General features: G+C 34.0%; 1 protein-coding gene across 1 annotated transcript in view; it reads left to right on the forward strand.

Annotated features, from left to right (window-relative positions):
• The window catches only part of VPS13A (vacuolar protein sorting 13 homolog A), a 264,222-nt gene that overhangs the window by 208,040 nt on the left and 36,059 nt on the right, over nucleotides 1-20,123 (forward strand). The window contains exons 53-63 of the mRNA XM_082401536.1: nucleotides 291-420; nucleotides 7,639-7,871; nucleotides 11,331-11,484; nucleotides 12,001-12,147; nucleotides 12,345-12,426; nucleotides 13,016-13,085; nucleotides 13,946-14,051; nucleotides 16,381-16,494; nucleotides 17,706-17,851; nucleotides 19,053-19,134; nucleotides 19,975-20,088. Coding sequence (XP_082257662.1) covers nucleotides 291-420; nucleotides 7,639-7,871; nucleotides 11,331-11,484; nucleotides 12,001-12,147; nucleotides 12,345-12,426; nucleotides 13,016-13,085; nucleotides 13,946-14,051; nucleotides 16,381-16,494; nucleotides 17,706-17,851; nucleotides 19,053-19,134; nucleotides 19,975-20,088 — 1,378 coding nt within the window. The remainder of the gene's footprint in view (nucleotides 1-290; nucleotides 421-7,638; nucleotides 7,872-11,330; nucleotides 11,485-12,000; nucleotides 12,148-12,344; nucleotides 12,427-13,015; nucleotides 13,086-13,945; nucleotides 14,052-16,380; nucleotides 16,495-17,705; nucleotides 17,852-19,052; nucleotides 19,135-19,974; nucleotides 20,089-20,123) is intronic.

The following is a 20,123-nucleotide window of genomic DNA, read 5'->3' on the forward strand; positions in this document are numbered from 1 at the left end:
AATTTTCTTTTATAATTAATTTGTATTAAAACAAAAGTTGACAAAGTAGTTTCAGAAACCTGGAGATATTTATTTCCTAACTAGGACAAATATTTCCCTTGAAATATTCTCATTATTTTCTCAGAAAACCAACTTTTTTACTGTATAAGGAAAATTTTCAGTCTACTCTTAATTAGAACTATCACAAATCTCAATTAATGGACTCAGAATTAATGAAGTATTATTTTGGATTCTTTAAATAATCGTATACTTGCACTTACTTTAATGCATATTTTTACTATTTATGTCAGTTCCCTCTGTGAAATAGAAGATTCCCTCCCTCCTGGAAAAGCAGTTTTTTATACGTGGGCTGATCCAGTGGGCTCTAGAAAGCTGAAGTGGAGATGTGGAAAAAGCCACGGTGAAGTAACACAAAAGGATGTATGTACTGGATTGATTATTATGGTGTTCTCAGCAGTCTTTTATTTACTTATTTATTTTTTGAGTTACTCTCTTTCAGCCTTACTAGTTTTGAGGCCTCTTTTGTGTTTCCACTTCTTAAAAACTGCCAAAGATTTTTAAAGCAGTATTCAAACTTTAACTTAACCAAAAATGTTTAAAACTGGAAACAGTCTTATTTTGTCTGCCTTTTTATTTGCTTCTGTTATGTTATAAAGGGTAAACTTAGGTACTTTCGGCATTCAATTTATAAACCGATATAAATACATTCTTTGCATTGAAAGTCATCTCAAGTCAATTTAGCTTCTGTGAAGGACATTTAGGATCTATTAATGAAAGAATTTATCTCTGGATGGCAAACTATTGTTTTTTATAATAATAAAGTTAGGTATAAACATTCTCCAGTAACATATTAAATGACTTGCAGAAATTGTTTTATTAAAGTTTTGTTGGTCTTTCAAAATTTATCTTAATTTGTTCCCTATTCCAGTGTCTTTTTTTCTTGCCACTAGTTATTATTTCTCTTATCAAATGAGTAAATGAATGAGTATTGAATTTTTATTAATTTTTATGACTTTTTGTAATCTTTTGAGATGATTATATATTATTTGGGCTTTGTCCTATTTGGTTGGTTTTTTAATATTAGACCAACCTTGTATTTTTGGAGTTGACTTGCCAGTGTTTTAAGACTTTTGCTTGTATTCATGAGAGAAGTTGGCCTGTAACTTTCCTGCTTTGTAATGTCCTAACCAGATTTTGATGTTAAGGTCATTCTAATACATGCTGGGAAATATCTACGATTTTCCTATTTTCTGGAAGAGCTTATGTAAGATTGGTATGATTTCTAGAATGTTTGGAATGTTTGCTAGAGCTCACCAGTGAAGCCAAGCCATCTTAACTAACCTGCAGTAGTCTTTGTAGGAAGGTTTTAAATTATGAATGCTATTTTATTATTATATGTAGAGCAATTCAGCTTTCTATTTCTACTTGTGTCATTTTGGTAAGAGGTTTTCTAAGAATGCTTTTATTTCATCTCTGTTTTCTAATATATTGATATAAATGTTTTCATAATATCCACCTTTTTATCTTTTAATATTTATGGGGATGATTCTCCTTTTCGTTCCTAGCATAGACTATTTGTACCTTCATTCCTTTTTTCCTGATAAGTTTTGCTGAGATTTTATTAGTTTAATTAGTTTCAGTTTAGTTTTGTCCATCAGAAAACCATCAATTTGCTCTTTTGATGATCTCTTTTTTTTTTTTTTTTTTTAATTTATTTATTTATTTATATTTATTTTTGGCTGTGTTGGGTCTTCGTTTCTGTGCGAGGGCTTTCTCTAGTTGCGGCGAGTGGGGGCCACTCTTCATCGCGGTGCGCGGGCCTTTCACTGTCGTGGCCTCTCTTGTTGCGGGGCACAGGCTCCAGACGCGCAGGCTCCGTAGTTGTGGCTCACGGGCCTAGTTGCTCCGCGACATGTGGGATCTTCCCAGACCAGGGCTCGAACCCGTGTCCCCTGCATTGGCAGGCAGATTCTCAACCACTGCGCCACCAGGGAAGCCCGATGATCTCTTTTATACATTTGTTTTCATTTTCACCTATTTCTGCTCTAATCTATATTATATTCTTTTCACCTTTCTTCTGTTTTAATTTGATAATTTTCTTCTAAACTCTTGAAATAGATATTGTATTAGTCTGCTCAGGGTGCCATAACAAAATACCTTAGACTGGATGGCTTAAACAATGGAAATTTATTTCTAATGGTTCTGGAGGCTGGAAGCTTGAGATCAGAGTGCCAGCATGGTCAGGTTCTGGTGAACCTGGTGAGGCCTCTTCCTGGCTTGCAGATGACTGCCTTCTTGCTGTGTCCTCACATGGCAAAGAGAGAGTGAGTGAGCACTGTGGTGTCTCTTATAAGGAAACGAATACTGTTGGATCAGAACCCTATTTACACCTTCCCCCTCCCCCAGGATGTCATTTAACCTTAATAACCTCCATAAAGGCCCTATGTCCTAACACAGTCACATTGGAAGTTGAGACGTTAGCATATGAATTGGGGGAGGGGGCAAATGAGTTCATAGCAGATAACCTAGATCATTGTTTTTTAGATTTTCTTCACTTCTTATTTGAAGTCACTTAAAGTCACGAACTTCCCACCAAAAACAGTATTAACTTTATCTCACAAATTTGCCTGTGTTGTATATTACTTATTTTTTAGTTAAAAATATTTTCTAAATTTCATTGTGATTTATTTTTATATTTTGGCTTCATGGTTACTTAGGTTATCACTTTTCAGAAGTATTTTCTAGTTATGTTTGTTTATTTCTAACTTAATGCCACTGTGACTAGAGAACATATGCTGATTCAATTCGTTGGAATTTATTGAAATTGACTTTGTAGGCCAGCATGTGGTCAGTTTTTGTAAATATTTTATGTGTATTTGAAAAAAATATATATTCTGTAGTTGTTGGCTACAGTATTCTATGTGTTACCAGGTCCAAGCTCGCTCTGCTCGCCGCACGACAGGCCAGTAAATTGGGAGACGAGGTGTTTAGGCAAGGAATAACAACTTTATTCAGAAAGCCAGCAGACCGAGAAGATGGTGGACTAGTGGTCCAAAAAACCGTCTTGTTGGGGTCTGGATGCCAGTTTCTTTTATAGAACAGAGAGGGGGAGGAGGTGAGGAAGTAAAGTAAAAAGGCCATTTATATTGCAAAACATCTCACTTGGCCTGCATTGGGGAGGGAATGTGTTAGTTTCTTCTTTTCTGCAGCCATTCACAGGTGGGCGGGGTCAGATTCTCTCCCTGTGAGCTGAACAAAGGCACTTTAGTTTAAGGTTCAGGCAGAGAGGCAGGGTTCCCTGAGGCAGGCCATTACGCATGATTATAATAACAAAAGCAACAAAAAGCAAAGGTTAAAGTCAAAGAAAGAGATCCAACATGGAGTCAAAATTGGCTGTTCCCTGTTACATATATATATTGATTTATTCAAGTTTTGTTGAATTGTTTAAATCTATCTCATTAAATTTTTTGTTTGCTTGTTCTGTTACTTGAAGAGTGGTGTTTAAAATCATGGGCATTCCTTTTTTGGTTTTATTAGTTTGGGCTCTTATATTCTGAACCTATGTGATTAGGTAGATACAAATTTAGAATCATTATGTCTTTTTGTTAAATTGATTCTTTTATCAGTATGTAGTATTGCAGTGCCCACCACAGTATCTTTTTAGGCTTAAACATTCAGACTTACAAAACTATCATAGGCCACAGTTTACAACTGCCTGCTTGGGTGGATACAGGCTAGGAAACACAGCATACCAGCAGGGAGCATCAGACAAGTTTAGGTGGTATTCTCTTTGGTCACTTCAAACAACAGCTTTGATGTGAAGGAAAACAAGGCTCACTGGGTGTGTTATGAGCCCCCCTTGACCTAGAAGCCCTACCCCACAGTAGCAGATATCTCTTATAACAACCCATGAGCATAGCTTGTAGGTTTTCTGCAAGGGACACAAAAAGATCATCACATTAAGAGAAGCCTAAAGCTTTAGCTTCCTACTATATTGCAACATTCATTCTTGACTTATTAAAACCTGCTGTAAATTAGTGCTTGTACCACCTTCCCAGTAATGTAAGGACTTTAGAACTCTTTAACTCCATTTACTCCTTCCGTCTTATGTAATATTGTTGTGTGTTTTATTTCTAAATAGGTTAACTCCCATAAGAAGTATTATTACTGCTTTCTACAATTAGTATTCCATTTAAATTAACCCACATATTTCTCCTTTTGCCACTTTTCATTTCTGCCTGCATCTCCATACTTCTGTTTGGGTTCATTTTTCTTCTCTTTACTATTTTTTTAGTGTGAGTTGTTGACTAAAAAATTATTCACAACCTAAAAGTTGAGAGTTATGTTTTATTGGGCGGGAACTTTTAGGACTTCAAGCCCAGGAGGCAGCATCTGAGTAACCCTGAGAGAACAGCTCCGAGGAGGCAATGGGGGAAGCCAGGTTATATAGAAGTTTTACGACAAAGGGCAGGTAGTCAGGAACATCAAAAGATTATTGTTCATTAAAGAAAACCAGATATCCCAAGTTAAGGAATTTAGCACTTTTCTGTGTATAGGAAGATGCAAGAGTCTGGGCTCACTGAAATCATTCCTTTGATACGCACCTCAGCTATCTTGGGCCAGTATCCTGTGTTTTCACATCCTGAGTTTCCTCAGGGCTCACTGTGGGGAGTGGCTGCAGTCTGATGGCTGCTAGATGGCAGGTATTCTTCCTGAGTTTCCTCAGGGCTCACCAGCTCACCATAGGCTGTGGCTGCAATCGCTGATGACTGTAACATCCTTTGTTTACTGATATGGCAGCCAGTATTCCATTTATCAGAGGCTACAGCTGATTAGTTTTCTATCAGTTTCATTCTGGACATGTCTTTATTTTGCCCTGTTTTTAGTGGAGTATTTCTGCTGGATATCAAATTTCAGGGTTGGCACCTCTTTTTTTCTGTTTATCTTTGGAATTCACCATTACGTAAATGTTAGACTTTTCACCGTGCCTCTTATGACTTTTATGTGTTGTTCTATATTGTGTCATCTTTTTCTCTCCTACCTTCGGTATGGATATTTTCTTCTGACCTATTTTTCACTATACTTCTCTCACTGTCTCTAATCTGCTCTTAAAATCATCCATGGAGTTCTTAATTTTAATTATTGAAATGATCAGTTCTAAGATTTCTATTGTAGAAGTTTTTGTTCCAAAATTCTCTATCTTGTTACATAATTTCTTGAATGTTTTGATCATAACTACTTTAAAGCCTATCTGACAATTCCAGTATCTAGATTTCATATGGATATTTTTAAATTTTCTTTTTTTTCTTGGTTTTCACTCAAATCCATACTTTATGCATGTTTATTTTTGCCTGTGTGCTGGACATAGTATATGAAAAATTTTAAAGGTAATTCGAGGCTCCGTATGATGTTCCCTTTCTCTTAAGAACATGTGATTTTGCCTTTGTAAGGTAGCTAGTCTAGGGGGAGAGTACCTTAATGGGAATTGAAATTATTTGAACCTGGTCTTCAGTCCTTGTGAGGACTTGTGTATTTCCAGTTTACCCTGGCACCTAAAGTCTCGCCCTTTGGGGACTCAACTAAAAGCCTAAGCTGTTGACCATTCTTTTTGGTATGCCCTGCACTCCAGTTTTGGTCCTTCCAAACATGAGACTCCCAATTTTAATGTCTTTCTTAAGCTCTCAGTGTTTGCTTCTACTTTTAGAACTGGCAGTTGTGAACTCTGAATACAAAGTTCACTTTTATTGGCTTTCTTTCTCTCTCAGATCTTGGCCCCATTAATTCTCACTACCTTGGTACCTTTTCTGTGTTTTCAAACACATATTTTTCCTTTTTAGATTTTGTCCAGCTTTTGCTGTTAGGAAGAGTGTTGGTCCAAGACCACCTAGTCGTCAATTGCCAGAGCAGAAACCCATGGTATCGTTTTAAAATTAAGCTTGTTAGTATAGGGGAGTGTAATGGCATTTTGTGTATTGATGTTTTTTATCCAGAAAATTCACGGAATTCTCTTATTAATATTATTTGTTTTTTATTTTTCCATATGGACAATCATGACACTTAGAAATAATGAGAGTTTTGTTTTCTCCTTTTCAATCCTTTCATCTTTAATTTCTTTTTGCCTTACTGGACTGGCTAGCATCTCTATAAACTGTTTAATAAAACTGATATTAACACATGTCTTTGCCTTATTTCTGGTCTCAAGTTATATAACTTCAACATTTACCTTTAGTGGGATCTTTGCCAAAGTATGGTGTGTGTGTTTGGGGGGTTTGATAAGAGGTTAAAGAACTTCTCATCTAGTCTTTGTTTGCCAAAAATTTTTATTATGCCTGGATATTGAATTTTGTAAAATGTTTTCTCCCACATAAGTACTATTTTATTTGCATAACATTCCTTTCTTACTTCAGACACTCATCTTGGATCACTTTCCTTTTGCCAGTGTTTAATTCCTCCTATAGAATTTCCTTGAGTGAGTCTCTGTTGATGATGATATTTAGTAGTTTTCATTTGTCTTTAGGCATCTTTATTTCCTATACTTTTCTTCACTGAAGGATATTTTTGCTGAGTAAGGAATTCTGGGTTCTGAATTGTTTTCTCTTAGCATATTGATGGTATTTTTCCATTGTCTTTTCAATGTTGCTCTTGTGGAGTCCAGTGTTCTTTGAATGTATTTGAGAGGGCTGCCCATAATTGGCCTAACTTTATTTTTTAAATTCATGATTATTAGATTTATTCAGGAAAAAAGACTTCATTTTCATATAAAAAATAAAAATAATCAAATATTTGACCTGTTGATTAGTACTTTTGCATATTTATAGCATAATATTTATATCAAAATGATAGATCAGGTTTATAAAGGTAAATCTGTAATCCAGTGTAACATATTAGAAAAACTTCAGAATTATTTGGAAATTAGTTTATTTAATCTTAATGTAGTTTTAGTACTATGTATTTTATTTTAGAAAGTGTTATAAGTAACATGACTGTGGTAACAACTCATTTTTAATTTTAGTGGATTATAACATGAATGTGTACTATATATTATAATTTCCTGTTAATCAGTGTTCACTTAACTAGAAATTCATTGCTGACAGTTAATTATTAGAAGTTAATTATTGAAACTGAAGACCCTGATATCAGCACAATGCTTATATATAAAGGCTTCCTGCAGAATTAACCCTGTAGTAAATATTTGTGCTTTGTAGAGCATGCAACTGAGGTGTCAGATATTCTTTATCTTATTTATTTAGTTCAACTCTGCAAGGAAATACGAATTTCTGACTGAACAACTTTTAATGCATAACACATTGATTAGTCTTATAATAAATCAGAGAAAATAAAATTTTGTGTTATTGATTAGCCTAAAAAGGAAGACTATTTAATTAGATTTTACTATGGTATTAAAAGATCAGTTGGCCTGTCTTCCTGACTTCATAATGATTATGGCAGAACCTGTCATCAACTGATTTTAATTATGTAAACTTCCAAATGTTATACAATTATTAATTTATTTTGTTGAACCCTGGGAACGAGGTGCCATTACTATTCTCATTTTTCAAATGTGGAATCTAGATTTCGTGTTGGTTGTGACCAAACTCTAATTTTTTTTTTTTTTTTTTTTTGATGATTTTGTTTCAGGATATGATGGCACCTATAAATCTGGGGGAAAAGACCATTTATTTAGTTTCATTCTTTGAAGGCTTACAACGCATTATTTTATTCACTGAAGATCCAAGGGTATTTAAAGTGACATACGAAAGTGAGAAAGCAGAGTTAGCAGAGCAAGAAATTGTGTTGGCATTACAAGATGTTGGAATTTCTCTTGTCAACAATTATACAAAGCAAGAAGTAGCCTATATTGGCATTACAAGGTTAGATGCGTTAAAATTTGGATACATTTAAGTGATCAGTTCTTAATCATTAAGAGTGGTGATTGTAAAATCTAAAATGAGTTAGTTTAAATTTTCTGTTTTGACTATTCATTGATACTAATCTAAGGTAATGCTAATTTAAAAGTGCTTTGATGCTTTTTTTTTGCCTTTTGAGATAAAGACATACCAAAAATCAAATTTATTTCATCATGGTGTTGATTTTCCCAGCTCTCTAAAAATTAGATTTATTCAACTTCTCAAAGGTATATTTTCTTTCTTTAATATGTCATAAGGAAATGTTTAACTGTTCAGTACCGCCTACCACAGTGCAGGGTACACCACAAATCTAATCTTTTTCTATGAGTTTGTTTGTTTGTTTTTGAAGTACATTTGATTTGCAACACTATGTTAGTTCCTGGTACATAACATAGTGATTCAGTATTTCTGTTCATTACAGTGATCACAATAAGTCTAGTTACCATGTGTCACCATACAAAGATATTATATTATTATTGATTATATTCCCCACACTGTACATTTCACTTTCTAATCACTTTCTACTTTGACCTTGGCACTTTAAGATCTAATAAGATAATACTGTATTTACCATTTCCCACATAAGTCATCACCAGTAAAACTCTTTTCTTTCCCTTTTGCACTTAATATTCCTGTTTATAAACACTTAAAATTAATTTATGTATATTACTGCCAAATTTGAGAGCGTTTCTGTATTGCAGTCTGTATAACAAGGATAATGTAGTTTTAATCCTTTACTTGAGTTAAACTCTCAAATAAATATATAAATTAAAGGTATATGATACAGATTTGACTTTGTTTTTCTATGTAAATTCATCTAGAAATGCCCCTGACTTCTCCTTGAATGGTATCCATGCCATTTAAAAAGTCATATTGAAGGGAATTCCCTAGCAGTCCAGTGGTTAGGACTCTCTACTTCCTCTGCAGGGGGCACGGGTTCGATCCCTGGTTGGGAAACTAAGATCCTGCATGCCACTCGGCGTGGCCAAATGAATAAATAAATAAAAAGGCATATTAAAACTATTTTCTTAGAAATTTTTATTGTTCTCAAAAAAGTATGTTTATTACTTAAATAAAAATGTCAAATAGATAACAGATTTTAAGCCTGTGAAACCTGATATGAGCTATCTCCTATGCTAAATGATGTGAATGCAAAGGGGATTAATACATGGTTTCTACTTTTCTGTTTATTAAGTGAACATAAATTTCAGAAGAAATAAATAGAATAAATAAAATTAAATAACTTACATACTTAAGTAAGCAAAACAAGTGAAGTAATTTTAGAATGTGGATAGATTTTTAAATTCTGCATTTAAGTCTTATAGCAATTTTTTAGTAAATTAGATTTGTTCCATTCACGCTCTCTCCTAGATTACTGTTTCACACTTTACCCCTTTTTAAACCCCCATTCTCTCTCAGCTCACTGCCTTGCATCTTACTTCACCGAGTAAATTGACACAATCAAAAGGGAACGTCCAAAGACCCACTGCCAATATCTCAGCTTCCTATGCACCAATATTTTTTACCTATACATTACAGTGACACATTTCCTAGTTATCATAGATACATTGTATGTGCTCCTATTTAAACATATGTTTCTACTTTTGCACTATATTTCATTCACTCTTGCCTCTTGAGACATTGATCCAGCAATTCTCTTCTTTTTTTCTCCTACCTCAATAATTTTTGGCTCCCTATTGAATTGTTACAACCAGTGTAATTTCTTTCAACTAAAAAAAATTCTCTTGAACCTACTTTTCCTGCTACCTACTGCCCATTTCTTTGCTTTACTTTATAGCCAAACTCCTTAGAAGTGTTATCTATTACAGAAGATATATTCACTATCTCCAATTCTTTTTTTACCCATTTTTTCTTTAACCATTCTGAACAGGTTTTTGCTTTCAGTATACCATAACACTGGTCTCGGTAAGATCACCAGAGACCTAAGTATTGCCAGGTCCAGTGTACAATTACCGGTCTTTGTATTGATTACATTTATAACATTTAACACAGATCCCTCCTTGATACAGTGTCCTTGATGTTACATCCAGGATATCTCACCACCTTGGTTTCTCTTTCTGTTCCAACATTTCTTATTCTCACTTATTGGTTGCTTGTCTTTTTCTCTACTGCTTAATATTGAGTACCTTGAGGCTCTCAGACCTTAGTCCTCTTCTCTGTTTCAGTTTTGATTTCAAATACCATATATATGCCAAAAACTTCTAGAAATATATCTTCAGCCAGATTTTTGTCCTGAACTCCAGACTTATCTATCCAACAACTTACATAAAATCTTTACTCAGGTATCTAAGAGACTTCTTAAGCTTTGTAGTATGTAAAACCAAACTCCTGATCTCCTTCTACCAAAACCTGCTTTCCCACTGGAGTTAATGACAACTACATTCTTCCAGCTGCTCAGGCCAAAAACTTTGGAATCATCTTTGATTCCTTTCTTTATCTTACACCCCACATTCTAATCCATCTAAAAGTAGTGTTTTGGATCTAGCTTCAAAACACACGTAGAATCTGACCACTTTGTACTGCCTCACTCTTAGACCACCGTAGGCAGAGCCATCACCATTTTTCTCCTGGCTTACTACATTACATTCCTAACAAGTTTTCCTGTTCTAGTCTTCATCCCTTTTTTTTCTTTCTTCCCATTCCAACACACAGTACATTCTTAAACCTTAAGTCAGACTATGTGGCTGATTATCTTCGCATAATCTTTCAGTGGGTCCTCATCTCAGAATAAAACTCAAGGTCTTTACAGTATCCCCAAGGCTTTACCTTATTTTGCCTCTCGTTATCTGTCTTACTTCATCTTCTACTCTTAATGTGTTCCAGGCATGCCAGCCTCCTTGCTCTTCTACCTGGACTACAGGCATGCTCTGCTTGGAGTCTTTGCTCTAGCTTGTCTCTCTACCTGAAATGTTGTTCTTCTCTTCTGTGCTGGATAACTCCCTCATCTTCTTTAAGACTGTTGAAATCTCGCCTTCTTAATGACACCTCTGGTGGCCACTCTATTCTGATGCTGCAACCCCTGCCACTTTGCATATCGCAGTACTCCACATCCAACTTACCCTGTCTACTTTTTCTTCTTTCAAAAGCATTTTCACCTCCTAATATATTAAAATATGCTAATTTACTATTTATTGTCTATCACTCCTCAGGTAAAAGAAAGCTCCAATATGGCAGAAATGTTCACTGATAATCTCCCTGCCACCTAGAGTAGTGCCTAAATAGGAGTTTAATAAGCATTGGTTGAATGAATTCATGTTTTTAAACTTGTAATATGCTTGCTTACAACTAGGGATATTGCAAAAATTTACTGAAGGTTTTTCAGTAATGGTAATTCATGTAATAAACCAGTTAAAATGAAAATGTTTATAAATTAGTACCATGATTTTTGCTTTCATATATAAGTTCTGATGTGGTTTGGGAGACAAAGCCCAAGAAGAAGGCAAGATGGAAGCCAATGAGTGTAAAGCACACTGAGAAGTTAGAGAAAGAATTTAAGGAATATACTGAATCTTCACCATCAGAAGATAAGGTTATTGAGTTGGACACTAACATTCCGGTAATATTTTTAAGTACTGATATGAAGTTTTAATTTTTATCTGTTGTAATTAGATGAATCACAAGTTAGTTTTTCAGGAGAGACTAGTTTGTTTACAAAACAATGAATCCTATTATACATACTTTATATAGAATATTTTAAAGGGATAGTTCTCTGTATCAAGATTCAGACTTTCTTAAGCTGCTAATGATCTACTCCTTGGTTAACAAGAAGGCAATAAGTTGTTTAGTTTTATTTTTAAAACTGTTAAACTGTTATCGCTTTATTTTTTGAGAAATTTTAGTAAAGTTATATAAAAAGTGATAAAACCAAGTTATAAGGATTATATGAATATTTTTGTGAATTGTATGGATATGGGGTATAAAGATCTCAGTCAAAATCTCATCAAATATTTAGCCTACTATTTAATATTATCTTTAAAGTTTTTTGATACAGATTTCTAATTTTAATCAATTAATAAATAAAGAGAAATTCCATGTTTGTGTGTGTGTGTGTGTGTGTGGGCATATTTTTCAGGTTCGCTTCACACCTAGTGGTACTAACATGAAAATTCTGCAGCCACATGTAATAGCTATAAGAAGAAATTACCTTCCAGCATTAAAAGTAGAATATAGCACATCTGCACATCAATCATCATTTAGAATTCAAATTTACAGAATACAGGTGAGTTTGAAAAGATAGTCAAATTATATTCTAAAGGAATATGGCAGTAAATGTGTTCGCATCGTCTGTTTTGTCTAGTACTTAAGTTTCATTGTTGGACTAGAGTTTTTGATTCCTTCTACTTCTTAAATTTTGTTATTCTAGTCAGGTTCTATAATTAACATATTAATATACTGACCTGTTGTTTGTTTTCTTAGATCCAAAACCAGATACATGGTGCTATATTTCCATTTGTGTTTTACCCCATTAAACCTCCTAAGTCGGTCACCATGGATTCAGGTTTGTTTGTATTTTTGCATTGCCATAAAAATGGTTGTATTAGCTATTTGGTTTCTTTTACTATAAAAATATGAAGTGAAACCATTCTCAAGTTTAGTGTCTATAGGATTGGAAAATTAAACAGCTTGAAAAAAGACCAGGAAGTACTCAACTAACTTCAATAAAACTGAGTGAATACTGAAGAAAAGATTATTTAGAAATATATATATAATGTTTAGAGATATTAATTTTTAAAAAAGATTACTAATTAGTAAACCCCTAATTTAAAAGCCACTAGAACCTTTGAATAAAAAGATAAGACTCTGAGTCTGTTTTCACAAAGACTTCCTAATGATTCTAATGCATACTTCTGGTTTAAAATCACTAATTTAAAGGATCAGTTAACCTTAGAGTGAATACAGATAATTAAAAAGAACAATCCTGGAGTCTGAAATTAAGGTTGTGATAGATCTTACAAATATCAGTAATTTTAATTGATACTCATGATTTAGCAAATAATTTAGTTGTCCACTGTGATGTGTATTAAATTGCAAGAAAATGCTTATCTTTTGTTTAAAGCATCATTAATCATATTTATTAATCTCTACAGCACCAAAGCCCTTTACAGATGTCAGTATTGTCATGAGATCTGCAGGACATTCGCAGATATCACGTATTAAGTAAGTGTCTTAATACATTTATTGTGTGTGCATTTAATGTTTTAATTTAAATATGAGTTAATTGTACTCTTAAATAAATAAATTTCAGATGAGTCAAAGATTTAAGTGTAAAATATTAAATTATAAAGGTCATAGGAAAAATCAATTATTTCATAATCTTGGAGAGTCAGAAGGCTCCAAATGAATTATACCTAAGTATTAACAGTAGTCATTTCTGAATTGTGTATATTTTGTTATTTTCTTTTTTATTTGTTTTCTCTATTAAGTTGTCTATAATTACTGCATACTGTTTTAGAAACAAGAAAATAATATTTTCAATTCAGTCACCACCCAGTTCAAAAAATAGAACACTGACAGAAACATCCATCTATGTATCACTCCCGTGTTTCTTGTTTCCTCCACCCTATCACCAAGATAAATACTATTTTTATTCCCTTTTTAAAATACTGTTTTATTGTTTATGTGTACCTAAACATTATGCTTCTTACTTTGCCAAAATTTTTCCTAATTAAAAAATTTTTTTAACTGTAAATATATCCTGGGACTTGCTTTTTTCATTCAGATTTTTACTAAAATTTATTTTGTTGTATGTAGCTAGAGTTTATTTATTATAACTAGTATGTAATATTCTCTTGTGTGGCTATATACCACGGTTTACTTACCGATTTCCTTTTTGTAGGCATTTTCATATTATGAGTTTGTTGCCATTATGAATAGTGTTGCCATAACATTTTTTAATTCATTCACCTAAAAAAGTTCTAAGTTTCGATGTTTTAATATTTATCTAATATTTTTTCCTATATAATTTTGTTAATGCAGTTAATCGATGATTTTAAAATGTTTTTTACCTTGTATTATAGGTATTTCAAAGTGTTGATCCAAGAAATGGATCTCAGGTTGGATCTTGGGTTTGTCTATGCTATATCAGAACTTATGACAGCAGCTGAAGTAACTGAAAAAACAGAGGTAAGACTTATAATAATATGATGGGAAGAATTAGGGAAAGAGGAGGACTTAAAAAAATGGTAACATTATACATTCTTAAATGTATTAAAATGGTTTTAAAAATTAAAATTTTTTTATTATGCTGCCATGGTTCTACATTGGCAGATAACACATTTTCAGATTATAGAAGTTGGAAGCAAGACAAATAACCTTTTTAAGATGACTTAGCAAATAGGAGGAAAGGTTTTAGGCCAGTAGTAGGGGGAAGAGGATAATCAGTCATGTTTACATCACTTTTTTCCTATTTTATTTTCCTGGGTTACTTTTGTGTTGATTAATAATTTAGAAATTTGGATATGACCAGGATATTTGATGAGAAAAGGGATAAGGCAAATAAAAGGTAAGATGTTCTTGCATATACCTACACACATATTCCATGTACTTTAAACCATCTTTAGATTACTTATAATACCTAGTACAATGTAAATGCTATGTTAATAGTTGCCAGGGTGTGGCAAATGGAAGTTTTGCTTTTTGGAACTTAATGGATTTTTTTTTTTTTTTTTTTTTTTTTAATTTTCAATATACAGTTGGTTGAATCCACTGATGTGGAACCTTGTGGATACAGAAGGTCAACTGTATACTGAAACAGTGCTGGATACTTGTCCCCCTTTCTCCAAGGCTTATTATTGTTATTGGTTTATTTATTAGTTCAGTGACTGGCTGGATTACTTTATTGAAGTCTACCCCACCCCCACCCTTACCTTTCCCTGCATTGTTCAGCCTTTGATGTCGCTCCTCAGGGAGGTGAAGATTTGGGACACCTACAGTTACCCTGGAATAAAAGTGGTTTTTACAGGGCTCTCTGCATTTCTTTCCATGATCACAGCCGCTAATTGTTGGATGATTGCTCTGGTTTTTTTCAGTAATGCCTTAGGGCATAAATTGCTCTACAGACTAATCCAGTCAAATTTGGCCTCCTTTGAAGGAAGTGATCTGAAGATAAGTGTTTGATATTTGTTCCAACCCCATCTCTTTCCCCAGTTCTTTCACAAAAACTAACAGGCCTACAGTTTAGCCTGTATCTTCACTGAATCAAGGATTTTCCTCCCAGTTGCCTTTCACCACAACATTCACTGTTTCCTAGAGCACTCTTAGGCCTGAACTTTACATGTTGTTGTAAATGAAGTCAGTTTCTTTGGGAAGAGATTAGGAGCTATCCGTTTTAAAGTCTACTCCCACCCCCCCACCCCCCACCCCCGCCCAGGCAATATCTCTGGACCAGAGCTTTGGAGCTCTGGAGGTGGGCCAAGGGTGATCAGACCTCAGTATTCTCAGTGGTGTCACACCCAAGTAGAGCCTTTGTTCTCTGAGTGGAGGCTGGGCAGAAGAGGGAAGCTCCTTCTTCCCATGTAGTTTAGCCTCAGCAGCTAGTAGCTGGGGGCAGGATGAGAAGTGCTGACCTCTGTTCCTCCCAAGAAGAAAGTCTTCCAGTTGGAGGTGGGGCAGAGAGGGAACTCTGAGTTCTTGGGTCCACCAGTCTAGATTGGAGTTCTGGCTTACTGAGTTGGGAGGGGGAACTGAGAGAATGGTCCTTTTTCAAATACCACAGACTCACTTTTCCTACCAAATTTTTATAGATTTTCTTGAATAGATGTTTTATTTGGTTATACCCTTAGGACCATTCATAGAGGCCTGAAAAGTTTGTTTTTTTTAAATAAATTTTACCAGTTTCACTGGAGAGCTAAAGAGCTCCTTACACTGTTATCCCAGAAGTGAATTTCTGGATATACTTTTAATAAGGTTATCATTTTGAAGTTTTTGTTAATCAGTTAAAATGTGAATGTTGGGCCATTTCTCAACACACAGAAGTACTAGATTTGTGAGCATTTGGAAAAGAAGTACTGTTGATTATCAAGAATGAAAGCACTAATCACTTCATGAAAAATTACTTTCAGTGCCTTCCCTTTTTTGATTATATTAGTGACCTCCGTAGATGTCAGTAATGCATTTATCAAAAAGCTACAAGTACATTATGATTGTATTATTCCTAAGAAAGTGTTGATGGATTAGTGGCCTTTTGGAATAAAATCTATGGTCACGTGAAGAAAACCTTAGTGTCTTTTAATGCACTGGATGGAAACATATAAGATATGCTTATCAGCTTGTGAGTGACCGAACTTTCCTAACAGTAGAGATGTTAGTTTCCCTTCTAAAGCAGTAAGTTCCCAATCATGAGCAATGTTGAATCTGGATATTATGGGGGAGTATTCTGCAGCGTGTGAGCTATTAGCTTAATACTTATACAGAAATATCCCTTAAATTTTTAATATTTTATGTTCCTTTATAGGTTGAACTTTTTCATAAAGATATAGAAGCTTTCCAAGAAGAATATAAAATAGTTTCATTAGTAGATTCATCACAATTCAGTCTCTATGAATACTTTCATATATCTCCTATCAAGGTAGGGGAAAATAAGTCATTTTTATTATCCTTGATAATCTAGGTAATAGCAGATTGATTTGATCTCTTTGGGGGAATACAGCATTTAAATTATGTTCTTTAATAGTATATAAATTCTATAACTTCACAATTACAAATATAAGTAAATAACAAAGGAATGATAACTTTTAAATTTTTATTATTTATTCTTATAATAATTTTTTATCATGTGGAAATAATAGTGGAGCCACCTACAGTATGTGTTTATATGTTTACATCTAGACGTAACATTATGTTAACTTGCTATCCATTAAGGTGTTGAGTGACAATTTTCAAACTTTTGTGTATGATATTAGTATAAGTTTGAAATTAATTTATAAAGTAACCTTGATTTAAAAATTGAAGATTGAATGGAACTAAAAGTAAGTTCTTAACATAAAATTTCTTTTTTTTTTTTTTTTTTAGAGAGGGGTTGTTTCTTCCTTTATTTATTTATGGCTGTGTTGGGTCTTCGTTTCTGTGCAAGGGCTTTCTCTAGTTGTGGCAAGCGGGGGCCACTCTTCATCGCAGTGCGCGGGCCTCTCACTATCGCGGCCTCTCTTGTTGCGGAGCACAGGCTCCAGACACGCAGGCTCAGTAATTGTGGCTCACGGGCCCAGCTGCTCCGCGGCATGTGGGATCTTCCCAGACCAGGGCTTGAACCCGTGTCCCCTGCATTGGCAGGCGGATTCTCAACCACTGCGCCACCAGGGAAGCCCACAAAAAATTTCTATGAGTTAACTTACATAATACTTGAAGAAAATTCCTGTATAACTACTTATACTATATATAATACATATAATACAAAAGTGCTTTTTAACTAGCTTTACCATGCTAACTTAATTCTAATAGTTGAAACGTTCACTTTTGGAGATATTTGAGTTAATTTTCAACAGTTTCAACTTCTAGATTGTTAATGTTATTAAAAAAATATGAAGATTAATATTTTCCTAGGTTTACCAAAAGAATTGGATTGAACTAAATATCATACATTACATGGTTGAATTTAAATTTTTTAAAGGGCTGTTTAGATTTTAAATTCTTTTAACATTCCAGTTATTAATTTTGATATAATCTAGGTAACTTTGAAATCTTATTTATGGTATAGTGAATTTAAGATGATATTGAATTTTAAGAGTTAAAACTGTCATTATGAAGAAAGTGCTTTAAATAGTTCTCTCTTTATCTCTTTAGTTGCATTTAAGTGTTTCACTGAGTTCAGGTGGCAAAGAAGCTAAAGATTCAGAACAACCTGAAGGACTGATGGCAGTTCATTCTTTAAATCTTTTGCTGAAGAGCATTGGTGCCACTCTTACAGATGTACAAGATGTAGTTTTTAAGTATGTTTAATATTCAAATGTATAAATTGATGAAAAGTCCATTTTATATTTACATTAAAATTTTATAAGTGAAAAAGTATGTAAAGTACATTGCAGATCATAGGTTGAATATGGTTTTTTGCTGTTAAATGGAATATAATTTAAGTAACATATTGCCTGGTAACCCTTAACTGTTAAATAACAGAATAATTATTAAATAATTTCCTTAAGAAAGAGAGACAGAGGTCATGCAAGTTTGTGTGTTATATAAGGCCTTTTTGGCCTAGGGAAGGATTCCTAAGAAACTGTGTATACCCAAAGGTGTGATGTGTGGTGCTTAAAAGATGTTGCTTTAAGGCCTGTGGGATCAAGACTCTTCAAAGCATATGTGACTAGAAGAAAATGAATGCCATGATAGCAGAAATGAAGGGATCAGTTTAAATGTTACAGTCAAAAATTTAATGTGAGTCATAATGTAAGCTATTAGACTATCTGACCAAAGAGACTGAGAGAGTCTGAGTGGAGACTTTAGATGAGCATGACCTTTGCAGATAGCACCTAGAGCTATTATTAAGAACAGTAGTAAGAATCAGTGAGTCTAATAAGACATAACTGTAAATCTAGATAAAAGTTAGGAAACAGTCAAATTAAAAAACACAAGTTTGAAGACATCAGAAATAGGATGAGATTTCTAATCTTGCTGCTGTCCTATCCTTAGCATAGAACTTCCCAATTAGTGGATCCAGGTATATGCTGTGAATAGGTTATAAATAACCTGATGGTGATTCTTCAGCTGTCAGCTGATCAGGCAGGACCTGCAGCAGCTGAACCCTGGCCATTCTTGAGCAGCCTCTTCCATTTATCTCAGTGCGTCAGGCATTTCCTGTGTGGGCCATGATAGGACAGAATTGAGAAATATAGTTCATGTCCAGGCGTCAGACCCAAGGGGTCTCTAAATTGCCTGAATTATGTGAAAATATGTGTATATTGATGGCTTTTCTGAAGATAAGATCCATAGCTTTTATCAGATTCTTAAGAGAGTTCTTTGACCAGAATATGCAGAGATGTATATAGGAGTGGATTTTCTGACTGGTATGGGAAAATGTACTAAAAGGAATTTTTTTGGAGAAGAATTCTAAAGAAAATAAAACCATTCATTAATATTAAAAACATAATCTCCTTTTCTCTATATATACATTTTTTTGTGTTTTTTTTTTTTCAGGCTTGCATTTTTTGAACTCAACTATCAGTTCCATACAACATCTGAACTACAGTCTGAAGTAATAAGACACTATTCAAAACAGGTTTGTCTGAGATTATTTTACAGAGGGACAGAGTGATAAAATGGTGAAGCCATATGTCTATAGAGGTATAATGATTTGGCCAGGAAGGGAATAGCCGTTTCAGAATTTTCAAACATGGTTTTTTCCCTCAGGATTGTAGAAAGGAGTTGAGCCCAACCACCATTTCAGTTTTTTGCCTTTCTACTTGTAGCCTTTGACAGAAATCTTTCCTGGATCAGTGTGGACTAGATGTAAATCTTTAAATAATAATTAGCTAAGTAATTCACCTCACTTACTTAAAAAAATAGGTCAAGGGAAACTATTTATCAGTAAGTAACTGATAAACACAGGGTATTTTTAGTGTAATTAAGTTGTTTAGTTAGGTAGATATATTATTTTAGTGGATTTTTGTCCACCTCTGAAGACTCCTGTATTTTGTGGTATAGTTTATAGAGCATTGAGATAGCTGTTGTATGGTGGACAGATCACTGAGCATGACTTAAGAGGTCTGGGTTTGGATCCCAGTTTTGCTGTTTACCCACCATAGCTCTGGGCATCATTTGACCTGTATGTTTCTCTAGTCTGTAAAATGGTGGCAGTAATAATAACTGTCACACATAGTTGTAAAAGTATTTTGAATATTCTAAAACTTTATGTAAATAGGTCATATTATTTCTCATACTCTAACACCAAATTGCTTTTTAAAACTAAGACGACTGATGAATAAGGTGATATGGTTTAGGTTGAAATTAGTGGTGAGGGTGTTAGCCTGAAAAAAAACTGGATGTCTGTACTGAATATAAGGAAAAAAATATTAAGTCTGATAATCTGATTTGACTAATGTTTATATTTCATTTTTAGGCCATTAAGCAGATGTATGTACTCATACTTGGACTTGATGTTTTGGGAAATCCCTTTGGCTTGATTAGAGAATTTTCTGAAGGTGTAGAAGCATTTTTTTATGAGCCTTACCAGGTAAAATAGTTAATCTTGTGTTGTGCAATATATCA

This window comes from Balaenoptera borealis (assembly GCF_965194805.1).
Source record: "Balaenoptera borealis genome assembly, chromosome: 8".
Taxonomy (NCBI): Eukaryota; Metazoa; Chordata; class Mammalia; order Artiodactyla; family Balaenopteridae; genus Balaenoptera; species Balaenoptera borealis.